Below are 19,318 nucleotides of genomic sequence, written 5' to 3' on the forward strand. Positions count from 1 at the left end.
AGGGGAATATGGGTAGTGAGATGGAAACTCCACGTGTCTGGAGCTGAGTGGTTGTGAGTTTTAAACAACAGAGGCAAACACCAACGTTAAACAAGAACAAGAAGCACCAGCTTCTCTCTCTATCTCTCTCTCTCTCTCTCTCTTGCCATGTCAGAGTGGTGTAACCCCGTCCTATGACCCCGGCGAATCCGTATTGCTTTCTCTCTCTAGAAATCTCAACTCTCTCCCTCTCTCTCTCTCTCTCTCTAAAACCCCAAAAGAAAATATGAAAAAAAGGGAAAAACAAAAACTATCTCTTTCCCCTTCTCCTATTTATTTCCATTTGTCTCCCTTCGCTTTCTTCTCTCTCTCTCTTTCTCGTATCTCCCCCCCCCAACAGCCTCTCTCTCTCCTCCTTGCCCTAAACCCCCATATCCCTCACGCAGCTCTCCTCTCTCAATCTGAGCCTCTTCCTCTGTTTCTTGGGCTTTTGATCCATTACTTTGATTGGTAGGCTTCTCAATCCATCTGGGCAACTCCTTGATTCCTGGCTTCTGGTTTGGTTGGTGCTTTTGTTTCTCATATGTGAATTTGGGAACTGACCCTTGTGTGTTTTGTTGCTCATTTTCACTTGGGTGTTGTTTGATTGCTTAAAATTTTTGTCTTTTGAGCTTTGATTGCTTAAAGATTGTAGCTTTGGTTGGTTGGTGTTGTTGCATAGTGATTTGTGTTCGGAATGTGGGCTGTGAGTTGTGGATTGGTGTTGAAATGGGGATTTTTGGTTGGGAGTAGCTGAATGTGTGTGCATGGTTGGGTTTTGTTTGATTTGATGGTTGGTTTCATCACTGTGGTTTGAAAAGGTGATGCAATTGTTCGAATTTTGGGTGCATAGTATGTTGAAATTGTGTGTAATGTTGTAGTGTACTAGTGTTTTCGGCATTGGGAATGTCTTGTTATTGGGTGCTGCTTCAAATTTGGCATTTGGTGTCTGGCAATGTACCTTATATCATATTTAAGGGAATCTGAACTCAGGTAGCTGTGTTGAAGATGTGGTAGCCTTCTCTTAGACCTTGGTTAGCTTGGCTGTATATTATGGTATACTAAATCTGAAATGCTGATCAATATACTATTGTCGGTCTAGGCATCTACATTCGTTCCCATTGATAGTTTGTGTAAACAAATGGTTTTTAACATTAAATGTTTGTGTCTGTGCGACTCTTATTTTTCTTATAACAGTTGAACTGTGTTTTTCAGAAATTGCAGTGCCCAAATGAGCGTGGAAAAGCTATGATGCCCTGAACAACCTCAATTCATGATAAGCTTGTTGTCTTTGTTGATCAAGTGTAAGAGTCAGCTCTAGAAGATGAAGGATAACAGCTCGTCAACAAGTACAATGCTTAACAGAAACTGGGTCTTGAAACGGAAGCGTAGAAAGCTTCCTTATGGACCTGCTGTATCTAATGGCAAAGAAGACGCTTCAGCAGCATCAGAATGTCAAGGGAAATCATCATCTTCGGCTAAACGGCGGCTGACTAATGAAATTATTTCTGATCGCCTTTCTTCCAAGAAGAAAGGAAATGATGGGGTGAGTTATCCCTTTTGTCGTTTTCTCCCCTGCACTAGTAAATAACTTAATGTGCTTGAAGTATGTTCTGACTTCTTGCAACTTTTTTGTCTTATCTTATGTCCGGTCGTCCAGTATTACTATGAATGTGTGGTCTGTGACCTCGGTGGTAACTTGTTGTGTTGTGATAGTTGCCCCCAAACCTATCATCTGCAGTGTCTTAATCCGCCTCTTAAGGTATATATATCTTGTTAGTGTATTACCCTGTTTCTTTCCCCATTCGCGATCCATTTCTTCTTGTTAGATGTACTAATGTCCATTTGCCTTTCTTCATAAATTCTATAATTCTGGAATTGCAGCGAATTCCAAATGGGAAGTGGCAGTGCCCAAATTGCTCTCAGAAAAGTGATAGGCCAGAGCCTTTGAATTATCTAGCCGATACCATTTCAAAACGAGCAAGGACAAAGGTTGCCACTTCTAAAGCCAAAGCTGAAATTAAGTCACCTGAGAGAGAGAAAGTTTCAGCCCTTTTTGGGAACACCATTGTTGCAAAGAAAAGGTCATCAAGCAAAGGAAAAGCTCAGGGATTTAAATCCTTCAAGAAGAAACCATTCTCCCAGATTGATTTATCTTCTAGCACGAAGGTCAGTCATTCATCAGCTGGCGGTTCGTTGGAAGGTTTCTCGCTGTCTGTGAATGTTGGGGAGGAAAATAAATCTAGCCCTTCCCCGCCAGATGATTCCACAACCATAAAGTTGATCTCTCCTGCTAAAGAAGTTTCATCTCATTCTAAAGAATCAGAGACAAATGAAGAAGCTCCAGAGGCAGCTGTTACAACTGGAGAAGCTCCTGAGGCATCTGTGGCAAATGAAGAAGCTCCTGAGTCATCTGTTCTTCCTGAAGTGAAGCCTAACCTCTCTTGTGATGATGTGACTCCGCGTAAGACCATTGTTCTTGCCATCAGTGCTGCTGCTGGCAAGGCTAGAAAAAGAAAACACAAAGGTAATAATGACAAGAGTAAAAAAAAGCGCAGGACAGAGAAGAGGAAAACTGTTATCAGTGTTTCCAAACACTCTGGGTCGAAAGCAAATACCTCAAGCCCCGGGACTCATATTCGTAAAGCACTTCGCAGGCATAAATCTCTCAACCATGGGGTTTCTGCATCTTCGTCAAGGGAGAATGTTGCAACCAAGAGTTCAGATGCCCAGATAAAAGATGAGGTATTTTCCAGATGTTCATTCTGTGTGCTTTACTTCTTGTGTGTGCTACTGCTTGTATGGACAAAATTTGCGTTCTGTATGTATGCGCACAACTTTTGTGTTTATTGCACCTTTTTTGGAGACATACTTTGTGTTGCAATCTGTTTCTTTTGGTTGCTATATGAGGATGATCATTCTTTCGTCTTCACATGTGAGACACAATTACTCAATAATTTGGAAAAATAACCATCCATGAATGTATACTTTTGACATTGTAAAAGCTCTCTAGATCTTAGACTGATTCCCAACTTAAATGTATTTTCCATCCCTCCTTGAACTTCAGTCCTCAACTTCTGGCTATTGTCCTAGATCCACACTTAAGACAAAGGTTTAATGCTATCAGCACATGCTTGAATTAAGGAATAGCCAGACATGGCTTTACATGAGATTTTTTGCTGGTGATTTGTTAACATTTTTCTTAGTCATGCTGACTTTAGATATCATGGTTATCATTCAGATAGCAGCATGAGATAAAACTTTTCTATTGTCCTTGTCTGTTTACTTACATGTGAATATGGTTGGTTTTGTTTCAGGATCTTACTGAGGAAGCAAAAGAGCAACCTCATACTGCAGATGAAGCTGGAAATTACGGAGTGGAAACAATAACGCATAATGATAGTCTTCCTACCGAACTTCTGCAGGTAAAGGAGATTTTCAGAACATCTTTTTAAAAGAGATTGGATGTTCTATAATATAGTGAATGTCCTTTTTTTTATTATATAGATGCAGAGAATGTGTTTTATATTTCGTTTACTTGACATTGCAGTATTGCCTTAAAGATCACTATATTGCATTGTTTATGTCATAGGTCGACCGGGTTCTGGGATGTCGAGTTCAAGGTAATCATTCTCGTCACTTATCTGTGACAGCTGCCCAAGATCTGAATTTTGATGATGTAAAAGCCACAGAAAATTTTAACAGACTATCAGAGGAGAATACTGCTTGTGAAACTGGCATGGATGTTGGGGCTGTTGAAAATCTCACCCATGATTGTGAAGAAGGGCTTAAGGGTGTTATTGGGGATGACAACACTAAAGATGATATAAGAGTGGACAAACTACATGTGTATAGAAGGTCTATGAACAAAGAAGGTAAAAGAGCTAGTTCTATGGATTTGTCAAGGAAAGATACTAAGGAGTCAGATTCTGCTGGCATAACTGATCACAGCCCAATCAAATCAGCTGTGAATGCTGATGATCCAGGAAAATCAAATGAAGTAGTGACTGTAGATAATATTGATAAATTGAACAGTAATGATGAAGAGAAAGAAGAGGTTCTGGAAATTTATGAAGCACATGTTTCTGTGGATACCAATGATAAGACAGCTGTTAATATAGAAAGTGGAACTGATGTCTGTGCTGAAAACAAAAGTGAAGAGCCCACACTGGCAGAATGTGCAGGTGATGGTGTTGGGAAAGTGTCGTATGAATTTTTAGTAAAGTGGGTTGGTAAGTCTCATATTCATAATACCTGGGTTTCAGAGTCTGATTTAAAAGCCTTGGCGAAGAGGAAACTAGAAAACTACAAGGCAAAGTATGGAACAGCTGTTATAAATATATGCGAGGAAAGATGGAAGCAACCACAGAGGGTGATAGCTCTGCGTGGATATAAAGATGGCTCAGGTGAAGCTTTTGTGAAATGGACTGGTCTTCCTTATGTTGATTGCACTTGGGAAAGATTAGATGAGCCTGTCATGAGAAATTCTCAGAAACTGGTTGATTTATTTGGTCAGTTTGAGCACCAAACATTGGAAAATGACGCTCTTAAAGTGGATTCAGCTAGAGCGAAGGTTAGCCGACAGCAAACTGAAATTCTTGCTCTGACAGAGCAGCCCAAGGAACTGAAGGGAGGTTTGTTGTTTCCCCATCAGCTTGAAGCACTCAATTGGTTGCGGAAGTGCTGGCATAAGTCAAGAAATGTGATACTAGCTGATGAGATGGGGCTTGGTAAAACTATATCAGCTTGTGCCTTTATTTCATCATTATATTTTGAGTTCAAAGCCACTCTACCTTGTTTAGTCTTGGTTCCACTTTCCACGATGCCTAATTGGTTTGCTGAGTTTTCATTATGGGCTCCTGAATTGAATGTCGTGGAATACCATGGGTGTGCCAAAGCAAGAGCCATGATTCGCCAGTATGAATGGCATGCTAGTGTTCCCAACGAGTTGAACAAGAAGACATCCGCTTATAAATTCAATGTTCTTTTAACTACATATGAAATGGTTCTTGCTGATTCCACACATCTTCGCGGGGTCCCTTGGGAAGTTCTCATAGTTGATGAGGGCCATCGTTTGAAAAATTCAGGAAGTAGACTTTTCAGCTTGCTTAACTCATTCTCTTTCCAACATCGTGTACTGTTGACCGGTACCCCTCTTCAGAATAACCTTGGTGAGATGTACAACTTGTTGAATTTCTTGCAGCCAGCATCATTCCCTTCCCTGTCTACATTTGAGGAGAGGTTTAATGATCTGACAACTTCAGAAAAAGTGGAGGAATTGAAAAAACTCGTTGCCCCACATATGCTTCGTAGGCTCAAAAAGGATGCTATGCAGAATATTCCCCCAAAGACCGAACGAATGGTTCCTGTTGAGTTGTCCTCCATCCAAGCTGAATATTATCGTGCAATGTTGACAAAGAATTATCAGATATTGCGGAATATTGGGAAAGGGGTTGCACAGCAGTCAATGCTGAACATTGTAATGCAGTTAAGAAAAGTTTGCAATCATCCATATCTGATACCAGGCACTGAACCTGACTGTGGGTCTCTAGAGTTCCTTCATGACATGCGGATAAAAGCTTCAGCTAAGTTGACACTGCTGCATTCTATGCTTAAGATTTTGCACAAAGAGGGTCACAGGGTCCTTATCTTTTCCCAGATGACAAAGCTCCTTGATATTCTGGAGGATTATTTGGCCATTGAATTTGGACCTAAAACTTATGAAAGAGTAGATGGATCTGTTGCAGTGGCTGATCGTCAATCTGCAATTGCACGTTTTAACCAAGACAGAAGTCGATTTGTCTTTTTGTTATCAACACGCTCTTGTGGCCTTGGGATCAATTTAGCAACAGCTGACACAGTCATTATTTATGATTCTGATTTCAACCCTCATGCTGATATTCAAGCTATGAATCGAGCACATCGAATCGGACAATCAAATAGACTTCTGGTTTATAGGCTTGTAGTTCGTGCTAGCGTTGAGGAGCGCATCTTGCAGCTTGCAAAGAAGAAACTTATGCTTGATCAGCTATTTGTGAACAAGTCAGAATCCCAAAAAGAAGTGGAAGATATTCTTAAGTGGGGAACAGAGGAACTTTTCAATGATTCTCCTGGTATGGATGAAAAAGATACAGGTGAAAATAATAGTAACAATGATCAGGCAGTGCCAGATGTAGAGCATAAGCATAAGAAGAGGATTGGTAGCCTGGGGGATGTGTATGAAGATAAATGTACAGAAAACGGCAACAAGATTGTTTGGGATGAAACTGCTATTTTAAAGTTGCTTGACCGTGAAAATCTTCAATCTGGACAGACTGATAATGCTGAAGTAGATATGGAAAATGATATGCTTGGCTCTGTAAAGGTAAAATATTTGAACTTTTCTTCTAAAAAAAAAAGAAAGATATTCGAACTTTACATCTAATGCATTTGTAAGCTTTATGCATTTTGTTGCATTCATATCAACCCTGTTATTCTGCTTTATGAACAGGTTGAATAATATTGTTATATATTTCCCCTTTTCTTTTTTTCTGATGTTGTCCAACCTAATGTTTAACCAGTCTATTGAATGGAATGAGGAGTCACTTGAAGAGCAGGTTGAATCACCTCCTGGTGCAAATGATGATGTATGTGCTCAAAATACTGAAATGAAGGAGGATCATGTGGTCAATGCTATTGAAGAAAACGAATGGGATAGACTCTTACGTCTTAGGTAATAAAATCTTCTAACGTCACCCATTTTAAGTTTTTCCATGTGTTAATACTGCTCTGTCTTAACTTCGTTTGCTTATATCTATCAGTCTACAATCAAAGTTAAGGCTTCTTAAGAGATTTCAGACTGCAACTGTGTTTCATATCCTTTTCTTTGGTTTGTAGATGGGAGAAATATCAAAGTGAGGAGGAAGCAGCTCTTGGTCGCGGCAAGCGAATGCGGAAAGCTGTTTCTTACAGGGAAGCATATACTGCACACCCAAGTGAAACATTGACTGAGGTACTTCTGTTTGACTTATGTTTTAATGAAGTATATTGCTTTTTCTGAGTTTCTGGTCTACTTTCATTTGTATTTGCTCTTTCACGTTGATTCTGTAACTATCACTAAACACATTGTTCCTTTTCTTGTCTGTGCACTTTCTTGTATGTGGTTGTGTACCAGCAAAGTTTGTTTCGGGTCTTCCTCTTCTAAAATTTAGTCTGTCATGCATGAAGTTGCAACTCTTAAAGGAGTTCTCCCTTTTATCCCTTAAGCACCTGAATTATCTGCCAAAAGATGCTTATCTTTCTGGCTTTCTAGCTAGTTGATTATATGGAGTAATTCAATTTTTTATGGTTTGTATTAGCAGAGTGGTGGTGGTGAAGATGAGCGTGAACCCGAACCGGAGCCAGAGCGGGAGTACACAGCCGCAGGACGAGCTCTTAAAGCAAAGTTGTAAGTTCAGATTCTCTTCAAATACTTCTACGGTTCTACCATAATTGCTTGATTTGGAGTGAAGATTGAATTAAAAGTATAGCACTATTATCATCTTGAATAGGCTGCTTGCAAAAAACTTAGTTGTTAACATATACATGGACTCATAGCACTATTCATGGAAGTACGACACTATTATAAATGTCAAGAACTTACTGTAAATTTCAAAGATATAAATGTGTAATTCTCATGCCTTTGAGGCATGTATGACTCGTTTATGTCCCGCATCTTGGGTATGGTTTTTTATTTCTGAATTCCATCAGATTTATTTATGGGGTGGGATGGCACTGCACACATCTCATGGAATTTGAGCACTCTCTTCAAATAACTTGATGATTTTGGAGTGTAAACTATTTCCAATTTTAGGTGACGATTGGATTGTAGGCATTATGTTTGGTCATACTTTCTAAATTAAATAGTTGATCATGAAATATTTTCACAGTGGATGCAACTAATTACTGTTTCTTTTACACAACAGTGCTAAGCTCCGTGCTAGGCAAAAAGAACGTCTATCGCAGAGGAGTGAAATTGAAGAACCTCGTCCCAGTGAGGGACTGCCTATTGAGTCACATCCGCAATGTCCCATGGACACTGCCGAAGATGTTGATCAAGCGACCAGGGATCAAGGGGCTGGATTAGTTCAATTTCTCAGTGAGAGTTCTGCAGTAATTGACTTGGAGGACAGCAAAGATGCTTCTATAGCTAAGACTGACTCTCCCTTAAGATTGGGCAAGCTATCAAAGCATAAAAGCAGTCGCCTCGATCTTTCTGTTAATCCGCTTGACTACGCATCTCCTGACATTTTGTTTCCTAGACACCAACATCAAGGAACAAGCATGACTCATTTGGTCCCCTCAAATAATTTGTTACCTGTTCTGGGACTCTGTGCCCCCAATGCTAGTCAAATAGAATCATCAAAAAAGAACTCGAGGTTGAATGGCAGACGAAGAGGAGCTGGACCAGAATTTCCATTTAGTCTAGCTCCTCAATCTGGGACGTTGCCTGAAACAGAAGTCAATGATGATGAAGTAAAGCTATCAGAAGCATCACAACATCTGAAGAGTAGCATTCCAAATGGTAGCTTGCCATTTAGACTGGTACATACACTTCTACCTCTTTCATTATCTTTTTGTGTCTGTGTTGTGTGTGAGCGTGTAAGATGATCACTTTATGCTTTGTAGAATACATAATCACAATTATCTCTTTGCAGTATCCCCCGGCTTTCCAAGGAAAAGGTTATGATCACCCTGAAAGTTCTGGTGCCACATTTTCTGAATTCCAGGAAAAGATGGCACTGCCCAACTTACCATTTGATGAGAAATTGCTATCAAGATTCCCGCTTTCATCTAAAAGCATGCCTAGTCCACATCTTGACTTCTTACCTAACTTGTCCTTGGGTAGCAGACTTGAAACTGTCAATGGCTCCTTGCAAGAGCTTCCAACAATGCCACTGTTTCCCAATTTAAAATTGCCCCCACAAGATGCACCCAGATATAATCAGCTAGACAGAGATGCGCATCCCACCTTGGGCTTAGGCCATATGCCACCTACATTCCCATCATTCCCTGATAATCACAGAAAGGTGCTGGAAAACATAATGATGAGGACTGGTCCTGGATCAAACCACATGTTTAAAAGGAAATCAAAAGCGGATACCTGGTCGGAAGATGAACTTGATTTCCTCTGGGTTGGTGTCCGTAGGCATGGTAGGGGCAATTGGGATGTGATGCTTAGAGACCCAAGGTTGAAATTCTCAAAGTTTAAAACTTCAGAAGATTTGTCAGCAAGGTGGGAGGAGGAGCAACTCAAGCTTTTAGAAGGGTCGGCTTTTCCGGTGCCAAAGTCATCAAGAAAGACTCCCAAGTCCTCACAGTTTCCAAACATATCTGATGGAATGATGGCCCGGGCACTTCATGGAAGTAGACTTGTTACACCACCAAAGTTCCAATCCCATTTGACGGACATGAAGTTGGGTTTTCCTGATCTTGCGTCTGGCTTTCCACATTTTGAAGCATCAGATAGACTTGGGTTGCAAAATGAGCAATGCCCTCCAATTCCAACTTGGTTTCATGACAAATTCCAAGGAATTTTTTCCAGAGATTCTGCTGCTGGATCTTCAGACAGACCAGGAACGTCTTCCAATGCACCCACGGAGCAGCCATTCGTTGTCACTTCTTTTGGGAGCAGTTGCTTGGGTTCATTAGGTTTGAATCCCTCAAGCAGCTATGATTTGCAGCAGCAGAAGGAAACTGAACAGGGTTACTATGGGAAATTGCCTAGTCTCTTGGATAGATCGTTGAATGTTCTGCGTGATATGAATAATCATTTTGCAAGAGGTGAACCCAGTGCTGGATTCTTTCCAGATCCCAGGAGAGGATTTTTTAAGGGTGAAGATTTTTCTGGAAGTAGTTCAGCAAAGGACAAGCTACCTCATTGGCTACGGCAAGCTGTAAGTACACCTGCCAAGCCCCCAGAACCTGAGCTGCCTCCTACAGTATCAGCAATAGCTCGATCAGTTCGGTTGTTATACAGGGAGGAAGAACCGACCATTCCTCCCTTTGTGATTCCAGGCCCACCTCCCTCACTACCAAAGGATCCAAGACGGAGTCTGAAGAAGAAAAGGAGACAGAAGTTACAATTCTTTAGGCGAATTTCCCAAGACATTGCCATAAGCAGCCACTTAAGTGAAAATGCTTCAAGCTCCATTCCTGTGGCCCCATCATTTCCATTCCTTTCACAATCAATGCCACCACCTCCAGGCTTTTTACCTATGGAATCTGACCTCAGTATGCCTCGGAGTTTACATATGTTAAATCCATCGGCCTCATTACCACATCTGAATCAACAGATCAAAACAACCATGGGGCTTACTCCTTCCCCTGAAGTGCTTCAGTTGGTAGCATCGTGTGTTGCTCCAGGTCCACATCTACAAGCAGATTCCGGCAAGACAAGCTCAAGCACCCCTGATATGAAGCCATCATTGCCAGATTCAACCGACCACGTAGGACTCTTGGCCTCACAAGCTACGTTGGCAAAAGATGAGGCAAAAGCTACCTTGGCAAAAGATGAAGCAAAAGCTTCATTGGCAAAAGATGAGGCAAAAGTTACACTGGCTAAAGATGAAGCAAGAGGTGAGGCCAAGCCAAGTTCGCCTCTTAAGGAGAATGATTCACCTCTGAAAGAAAGAAAGTCTGCTACTGAAAGTGGGGATTCCAGCAAGACTCGGTCAGATCCCAATAGAACAGAGCGTCCTGATGCAGGGGAAGTATCTTCTGAGGGCACTGTTTCAGATCACCCTCAGAGTGACCGGGAATCATAGCTGTTATGTGGGAGTGAAGATTATAACATAGTTATTCTTTCATGCTACTCGAGGCTCCAATGTGCTTGAATTTTTGTAGCTTTATGTAGTTTGCCACAAACTAGCCCGACATAGGATTATTTAGGATATATTGTGTAAAGCTTTTGTACCAGAATGAAATATAGTGTTGCCTTCTCAGTTTGCATTGTAATTTATCCATGCAGACCTTGGTGTTTCGCACATGTCTCAATTACAGAGACAATTTCTGGATATTGTTGCTCAATCAGTCTGGTGATCGAAAGATATTCGCTGTAGTCATCCTCGGTGTGATTTGCCGCAGTCAGATAAGTGAATCTCTCACTACCTGCTTCTGCAACTGTTTTGGTCATTTGAGCAACTGATCCTGTTAGTGCAAATTTTAGAACCATCCCAGAATTATTGAGATGGGACCTTCATGTCTTCCTTCTCCAGGACACTGAGCGGTGAGCTCTTGCTTGTATTCCCACTCGGACACAGGCCGTCGACAGGGGTGGAAAAACCCCATCACCCCCTTCATTGTCGCTGAACTTCTCAGGCTTCAATAATTCATGCTACATGCCTACATTTTTATGTTGTGGCAAAGTTACCATGCCAATTCTTTAACAAAAGAAACTTACTGCATGCTGATTTTACTTTTGGGGCAAAAATATTCATCATGTTACTTTGAATCTCAGCACATGACAGATGTGGGATCATGTGGGATGTTTTTTTTTTCCAGGCTTGCTGATAATGAACCTTGCAACATTAGCAGCACCAGATATTGATTAAGCAAGTTTAAATTCTACCTTGATATCTTGTCCTGGTGATCTGATTATGAACTAAGACTTATATACGTAACTAGTAGTCAGCAAAATGAAAGAAATAGAAGAAAAGAAAATGAAGAGAGAAAGATCTGATTGTATCATATCCACTAGTCAGCAAAATGAACTACTAGTAGACATGAATATGGCTTGTTAGCCATCAAGGTGGATAAACACTCTTTCTCTCTCCAAATCTCAGATGCCAACCTCTACTAATATACAAAATACCCATTACAGCACAGAATCATCACTAATATTCATCTCTAATCTCCAAAAGTCCTTGATTTTTCTAATGAGTGGTGGTGGTGATTAGTCTTGGTCTCTTGGACAAGAGGCTCCTGATGGGTTGGCCACAAACCTTGAAGAGAAGGCATAGAACTTGTAGTAGTCTTGGTCATCTAACAAGTTCCCATATCCACTGGCATCAAAGTTGAGAGAATAGCTCAGTGGATCATACCGGCATTGGAATGAAGAAATTTTTGCACAGCCTACCCTTCTTCTCTGTTTCCTCAGCTTCCTCACCAGTCTGGCCAAGCAAGTACAGTGAGAAGCTGATGGTGAGGCTTTGATGCATTTGGTGGTGGAGGTGGCTGTGGCTGTGGTGGCTTGAGGTTCATGACCACCAATCTTGGTGGAGCATGTGGTCTTGGGCCATGAAAGATGCCACATTGTTGGGGTACCTTCAGTACTTAGATGTCTTTGCTCTTGGGAAGAATGTGAGCTTGAAAACTGGAAATGAGCTACTTGCAAGTGATATGGGAGATGCAAAGGAGTTTGAAGTGTGTGTATATATAGGAAAGAAGTGAGCGTCCTGAGGAAGGTGTTATCTTAATTAACAATTAATATTTGCAACAATAAAAAAAAATAGGGAAAAAAAGAAGAAAAATTTAGAAACGTCATGCAGAGCCAAAGATTGAATGGTTTTGGTGTACTTTTCAATGCATCAACCACATGCCATTTGACAGAAGGCCATTGTGAGCCTAAAGGTAGGTTTCAAATGGAGGAGAACTATTATATTAAGGAGAGGTTAATTAATTTGAAAGAAAGGTTAGGAAGGTCATTAGCAAATCACAAATAAGAGAGTGAAATGATTAAAGGTAGAGATTAGCAGTGGCAACCCAATACCCAACATATATAAGAGAATCTAAAGATTGTCAGAGAGCAGAGAAATAATTTGACTGAGATGAAGATCCAAGTGGAGAGCAATAATATTATTCTCCAAGGAGTCCCACCTTTCAACTCTAAACTGTCAACTCCAAAGGTCTAATCCCATGATTTGCTCATAAAGTTGTTCAAAGAATTTTAATGATTGTTTTAGCCTTGTTTTATAGCAACATATCATGTATGTAATGGTTGTTGTAGAGCAACACTTGTATTGATTTTGAGTGTGGTTTCTTTGTTGATGTGCAACTGCATACTATTGAAAGAACTTGCAACTTTGCTAGTGAGTGGCAAAGTGATCAAAAACCTCCATTGATGGTTTGCAATGAAATATGGGAGGAGCCAAGGAGGAACATATATATACAGTGTCTGATTCACAAAGGGTAAACTGTTGTGAAGAATAAACACTTCACTCAAATTTAACATGATAATTTATAATTTAAAAGTCACTCTTTTATAAAAAATTTCTACCCAAAAGGTTGTGAATTAAACTGGAATCCTATCAATACATTATCTTGTTATACAATATTCGCTTGGAATCTAAAACTCCGACCGATCAAAGAAAAGGGATACGAATTGTGTAACTTTTGTCCCTCAATGAACATGAGTCCCCAATTTAGATTCTCAATTCACCATTTCTCTATCACCAGACTAATGCAAAACTATGGTCCAAAACTTCTAATACATCACTAAGGAATAAGAATCAACATGACCTATAACTAATCAACTATATTCTCTTCATTTACGGCCAAAACTTGAAGCTTGAAAGGCACTAAATCCAAAATCCAAGTAATTTCCAAGTCCTCTTTGTATATCAATACATGTCAGAATAAGGATATGAACAAAAACATGCAAGGATGGCATAAGTCAAATGGGTATGTGTGTGTAAGAACACCAAAACCCTAAAGTCATGAAAGAGGTCTATTGGGGCCTCATCTCCTTCTCCTCCTCGCTCCTCACTCACCAGTCTTCACGTGGGTGGCTCTGCGGGTTATTTACACTGAAAAAGAAAGAGAAGAAAGTCGAAGATAGCATCACTGCAAGCACATGGCTTTCTTCTTCCCGATCATGGCCTCATGAGGCTTGTTCTGGGTTCGAATCTATCATCACAGAGACGATAGGTAGATATGTCTCTGCTGAGTCGACTAGCTAGCCCTGACGATGATTGTGTGTCTTTTTTCTTGCCGAGAGATTAACTGGGACATGTTCATTAACTGAAAGTGAAAAAGGCCAAAGGCCAGAGACCAAAATATGTTCGCTGCGTCTCTTAGAACTCTGATCGACTCAGCCACTTTTGCATGCATGGCAAAAGATTTGAGATCAGGCATTTCAGACCAAGCGTTTGAGAGATTTTTGAAGCTTTGTTTTGGACCTTGTAGTCTTGTACCATAACGAGCACTCATGTACGTAAATTCAATGATTTTGCCTGGCATAAGGAAATGAAAAATACATGGCATCTATATTTCTACTGAATTCAACGGCTGAAAACTAGAAGTATTATTTTTATTTGGGTCAACATGATTCGTGAAACATGAGAACTTGAATTTTAGAGAGAACCATAATAGGGGTTTTTCAAATTGAACAATTACTGGATCAATCATGCATAATTTGTTAGTTTCCATATACCGAACAAATACATAAGGTTCTTTTTCTTTTTTTTCTTTTCTCAGCCCTATGTAGCCAATCATACCCAATTGGAGGTATGCCATATTGTGTTGTTAATCAAGACTCACGACTAGCTAAAAGTTTGATTTAGATTCTAAAAGCATGCGCACATATATAGATTTGCATTTTCTGAAGAATTTATAAATGATAAAATGCTAGTCACTTCTTACAGTTTTACAAACTCGATAGTTTATTCTTTCAAGTTTCAATTTCAACTGATCATTCCTCATACTTTTCAAATTCGAACAATCTGGTCATTCTGTCATATTTCCATCCAATTTGGGTGTTAAGTTCATCCAATTTATGTTTGCCCAAAAAACAACTTAACACTCAAATTGGATAGAAAGATGACGAAATAACCAGATTGCTCGAATTTGAAAAGTATAAGCACTGGTCAGTCGAAATTGAAACTTAAAAGAGTAAACTGTCGAGTTTGTGATAGTTTGAAAAGTGAGTAATATTTTGTTCATTTATAAACTAATAACATTACATGCAGTAAACTAAGATCGATCACGCTGCATTTCATACAGTTCCAAAACTTTCAAGTTCCAACATGTGAAAGCATGATATATTTTGGATATAGTATTCGTATAGAGGCGAGTGTAGTGAGGTTCTAAAGAAAAGGCATGAGATATGCACTCGTATATTGGTATTATATGATCATAGTTTGAGTTTCATGCATGATTTCATCATTCAGTGAGTGCAAGTTGCAAATAGTTAATTTGATCGATCTCGATCTGTACGTTTTAACTCAAAAGTTAGCACAGGCCGGTGTTATTATAATCACTTCATCAACATGCAAGCATTACTGAAAAAAAAAACTACAGTAATTGGCCAAAATTAAGATGAATTGATACTAATTCGTTACCATCGAGTGTATAATGGTCCAGCAGATCTATTCATTTGAACTGCGAAGAAAAAGAAATAGAACAAATGCTGCAACTTTGTTAAATCTTTGAGACATCCAACGTAAATCGACCGAAGTAAAACCATTACTATTTACAAAACGAGAGAAAATGACTTCACATTCATACATCGACGGATCGATATTATATATTTACCAGCATTTGCTTGCATTGACCACAAAATTGACTCCTTACAACAAGGAAAGAGAGGTGGAAATGTCTCCTTGCATGAGAAAGAGAATATATATACTACATTGTTACAATACGTATGCATGCATGGAACACTTCCCAGAATTCTTCAGGCTTCACTAGTATTATTGTCATGGTTTTGCACATCCCTTCACTAATTTCCTTTATTTAGATTACATAACCTATGTTTAAAGGGTGGATCACTTGATCGATGACCCACTTTTTGTAGTCAAAATAATATTGATCATGAGATTAATGTATCAATATTTAACATATAACTGGCTTGATTGGTCTGGTGCTCATCAAGATTCTCTTATTGACTATTTATAGGGCTTTTGGATAGAACATAGGTATTGAGTAGTGACTAGTATCTGAATTGGATTTTTGGTTGAACTACCAAACATTTTATAATTTCATTCTCTCCCTATATGCATGTGGTTAGAACATGCTCTTGGCAAACCATAGAATATAAGAATACAAATACATCGTACTTATATTCTCATTCATGTTCATGGTGCACAAATGTCTAAATTTTTTCATTCTAAACAACTTCGCATAACTTTCTGGGGTTAATAGAGCCGGATCCTAAGTTCCTAACCGTAGATGAAGTAATTTGAGCTTCAACTATATGGTGACTATGGGAAGAGTGTTTAGGAAAAATATGTACATAAATTCATGAAACCAATAAGGTTTAAATTTCATAATCCACATTCCAAGCCAACCGACCACTCTAAAGATTGTGCAGGGTATTGACTAGTGACTCATATATATAATTAAGAGTAATAAGAGGGAACCAGCATGCCTGGCTTAATATTGTCTCTCCCGATATATAGACTATAGAATATAACACAATCACCAGGCTGGGAGTAGCTAGGCAATACCAGCGAAGAGCTCAGACCACGGATTGATACCACCAGTAAAGCAGGAAATGGAAAAGTTTAAATGGTTAAAATGTGAAGCATGACCTGTGCAAAAACTAACGCTGGCTGAAGTATTCTGAATTTCCTTTGTTTTTTTAATACACCTGAATTTCAATGAAGATGAAAGAATTCAGTGGCGGATCCAATATTTCAGCACGGGGTGGGCTTGAAAATTTTTTATGCTATGGAAGTGAGAAGAAAACTTGGAGCTTTATTAATATATATATACATATGAAAATAGAAAATATATTACAACTCATCCAAACTATTTATTGAGATGCAAAAATTAAAAGTTCATTCTAATAATATTAGATAATCAATCATTATAAAAGAGATTTTGGAAAGAAAGAAAGAACAATATTTTCTTTGATTGATTATCTACTGAAAAGAAAGAAAAAAGAATATTTCCAAGAGGAGAAGAAAATGATGGACAATACTCACAATAAGATTTGAACCTAGGCGGACTGGTAATAAGACTAAAGACTTACCAAGCCTGCCACACATCAGATATGCATACAAATTATATGGTAAAAAATGACATCCTTAAATCTCGGTTGGGCTCAAGCAACCACACACACATATCTGCATCTGGAAGAATTGAAACCTTTTTATTGTGGTTTCATTTTGATTTTCAGACCAATATTGGTGATTCAAAAATAAAAATAGAAACTGATGACAAATACATGCATGATGAGAATTAAGAGCAGTAATACTGTAAATTTGCTACTGTAGCTTTAAAATTGTACTCTGTGAAACTATGTATACACGACACATGTATCTAGCTGCGGTTTTACATTATATATGCATCGGGACGAGTGGATGACGAGACTGTTGCGAAGAGTATAAACAAAGTAAGAAAAAGATACTATATAGACCGTCAAATTAGGTACGTATATATATACGGGAAAGACTTCATATTTTTCATCAAGTTTATTATAAATGTCATGAACATGCTGAACAGTTCGTTGAGTCCTTGAACATAAGATCGATGACAAGGATAAGCTTATATATGGTGATGAGTGGTCGATGATACTCGGCATATATACATGCATGTCTTGCCGTCTTGGTTAATTAAGTGATGATCGACCCACTGAAAACTGAGAACAACGTACGTAGCCAATAAGCAATAATTCAATAGTCATTCTGGTTCAATTCATCACTTCCAAATTAATGTTAACGTAAGCTTCTAGAAAAATCAAAAGAAGAGCTAACGGTTTCATGGGTTTTAATATGCAATTCGATCGGAGGAAACACATCGTGAACTTAAGTAATTACCGTCGACCTCCATAAACTTATATAAAAGGCGCGGCAGATGCATTGTTCATTACCAATTGTACTATTCTCCATTCTTTGGTAATCACCTTGAAGGCTTGAACATTGTGTTTGTTAACTGAAGTCTGAAGGTTAAGCAGAATTAGTTAACTAGCTATCTAGTAATATCCATCTATGACCATATATACAATAGTAAATAGCAAATTCCTACAAATTATTCATACGACATATGAAGCAAGGGAATTGAAATAGATAATTCAAAATAAATGAAATTTGTTCCCTCAAAGCAATTATATCTTAACTTTTTTTTTTTGAATAAAAGGTTTGTGCGGCTACCTCAAGTCTTAATAAATGAAACTGTTGAATACAAAGGGGAATGACATAAAGCTTGAACCCCTTGATTACAAAGATTTGAAATAATATCATAAATCTTTACAAGCAAGTACTTAACGAGACACCAACTAGTAAAGAGCGCGCTGATGCCTACTCTATTTGCTTTAATGTAGCAGTGTCATACCTGAAAGACAACTCGACTACTACGAAGCATAGTTACCAATTGAACAGCTTTCCCACTATGTTGCCGCCGAAGATTAGATCCGGCGACACTTAGTTTCACCATGCCACTAGGCGGCAACGACTATTTGACAAAATAAGAAACTCGTCGCCTACCTAAAGCAGACAAGGCACAAAGAGTGCACACACAGACACAAAACCTGACATCTCCTACGCAAGTGACTTAGGAACTTATTAACTTAAACACACAACATAAACTAACGAAAACTAAAATAATAAACACACATAGGGTTGAGCCCAACAGAGAAGCCCAAACCCAAACTTTATTGCAGGAGGAGGAAACCGCCGACTGTGCCCACCGCCTCCTCACATCAATGCCCGTCGGAGAGCAGCCGTTTGCGCCACCCCTCCTCCTCAGCAGGGTCACCACCTTTAATGGCTCATCAATGGAGCCGCTCCATGACTTCGCCATCCCACACCCCACTGCACCACACATATCGACTCCAATTTCGTCAGATCTGTGCCTCCATGGACTCGCCACCACTAGACATTCCGCAAGCCGATGACACATGCACTCCCCGACAGAAACCTTGCGAAGTAAAAGCCAAACCACAACCGACCACTTCTCCCCTCCTCACAACCACACACTCTCCCAAATACTAAATACTTATTGGTAGTCGAGCTGAAGCAACCCTAGCCGCGCGTGAGAAAAGGCCTCGGTGTAGCGCCTTGTCCGGCGCGACGCGCTTTTACCGTCGTCAGACGGGTACTGTTTGGTTTGCTTTGTCTGGTGTCCACCGATCCCGTAGCCTGATATTATATCTTAACTTATTAAGTTGCATTGATATCAAAATGACCGAGTAAATGAACGCCTAAGGATATCCCTCTATTAAAATACCTTTTGTTCGGAAAAATCCATTCGGTTAGCTATAGTCCCATGAAAACAATCATTTAGACAAAAAACCATGCTTGATTGATAATAGATAAACTTGGTTACAAGCTCAAAAACCCATTAGGCAAAACTTATAAAAGCCGTAACTGATTGAGCTGGATATAAACTCCGATTACAAGCT

The 19,318-nt window shown here is 39.4% G+C and overlaps 2 protein-coding genes across 4 annotated transcripts; one reads left to right on the top strand and one right to left on the bottom strand.

Moving 5' to 3' along the window:
* Positions 1-347: 347 nt before the first annotated feature.
* LOC126785657 (protein CHROMATIN REMODELING 4) lies at positions 348-11,376 on the top strand. 3 transcript variants are annotated; one of them, XM_050511271.1, is made up of 11 exons: positions 348-489; positions 1,234-1,564; positions 1,679-1,780; positions 1,903-2,763; positions 3,336-3,443; positions 3,611-6,382; positions 6,579-6,730; positions 6,895-7,009; positions 7,356-7,444; positions 7,962-8,580; positions 8,694-11,376. In XM_050511271.1, exons 2-11 carry the CDS (start codon positions 1,343-1,345, stop codon positions 10,800-10,802), a joined length of 7,149 nt encoding a protein of 2,382 aa, XP_050367228.1. In that variant the 5' UTR covers positions 348-489; positions 1,234-1,342; the 3' UTR covers positions 10,803-11,376. The 3 variants fall into 3 exon arrangements, with proteins under 3 accessions (XP_050367228.1, XP_050367230.1, XP_050367229.1); XM_050511273.1 differs by having other exon boundaries at positions 7,359-7,444; positions 8,694-11,375; XM_050511272.1 differs by having other exon boundaries at positions 369-489; positions 1,243-1,564.
* Positions 11,377-11,866: 490 nt separating this feature from the next.
* LOC126788883 (uncharacterized) lies at positions 11,867-12,303 on the bottom strand. The gene has a single exon (XM_050514896.1). The coding sequence runs from the start codon at positions 12,287-12,289 to the stop codon at positions 11,930-11,932; it is 360 nt and encodes a 119-aa protein (XP_050370853.1). The 5' UTR covers positions 12,290-12,303; the 3' UTR covers positions 11,867-11,929.
* Positions 12,304-19,318: the final 7,015 nt, after the last annotated feature.

The sequence above is a fragment of the Argentina anserina genome, chromosome 3 (genome assembly GCF_933775445.1).
Source record: "Argentina anserina chromosome 3, drPotAnse1.1, whole genome shotgun sequence".
Classification (NCBI taxonomy): domain Eukaryota; kingdom Viridiplantae; phylum Streptophyta; class Magnoliopsida; order Rosales; family Rosaceae; genus Argentina; species Argentina anserina.

What these genes read in the sequence shown, in the direction of transcription:
- LOC126785657 (XM_050511271.1), top strand. Translation starts at nt 1,343, where the DNA reads ATGAAGGATAACAGCTCGTCAACAAGTACAATGCTTAACAGAAACTGG. An exon ending in AGAAGAAAGGAAATGATGGG is followed by an intron (nt 1,565 to 1,678) that starts GTGAGTTATCCC and finishes CCGGTCGTCCAG; the next exon opens with TATTACTATGAATGTGTGGT. An exon ending in GTCTTAATCCGCCTCTTAAG is followed by an intron (nt 1,781 to 1,902) that starts GTATATATATCT and finishes CTGGAATTGCAG; the next exon opens with CGAATTCCAAATGGGAAGTG.
- LOC126788883 (XM_050514896.1), bottom strand. Translation starts at nt 12,289, where the DNA reads ATGTGGCATCTTTCATGGCCCAAGACCACATGCTCCACCAAGATTGGT.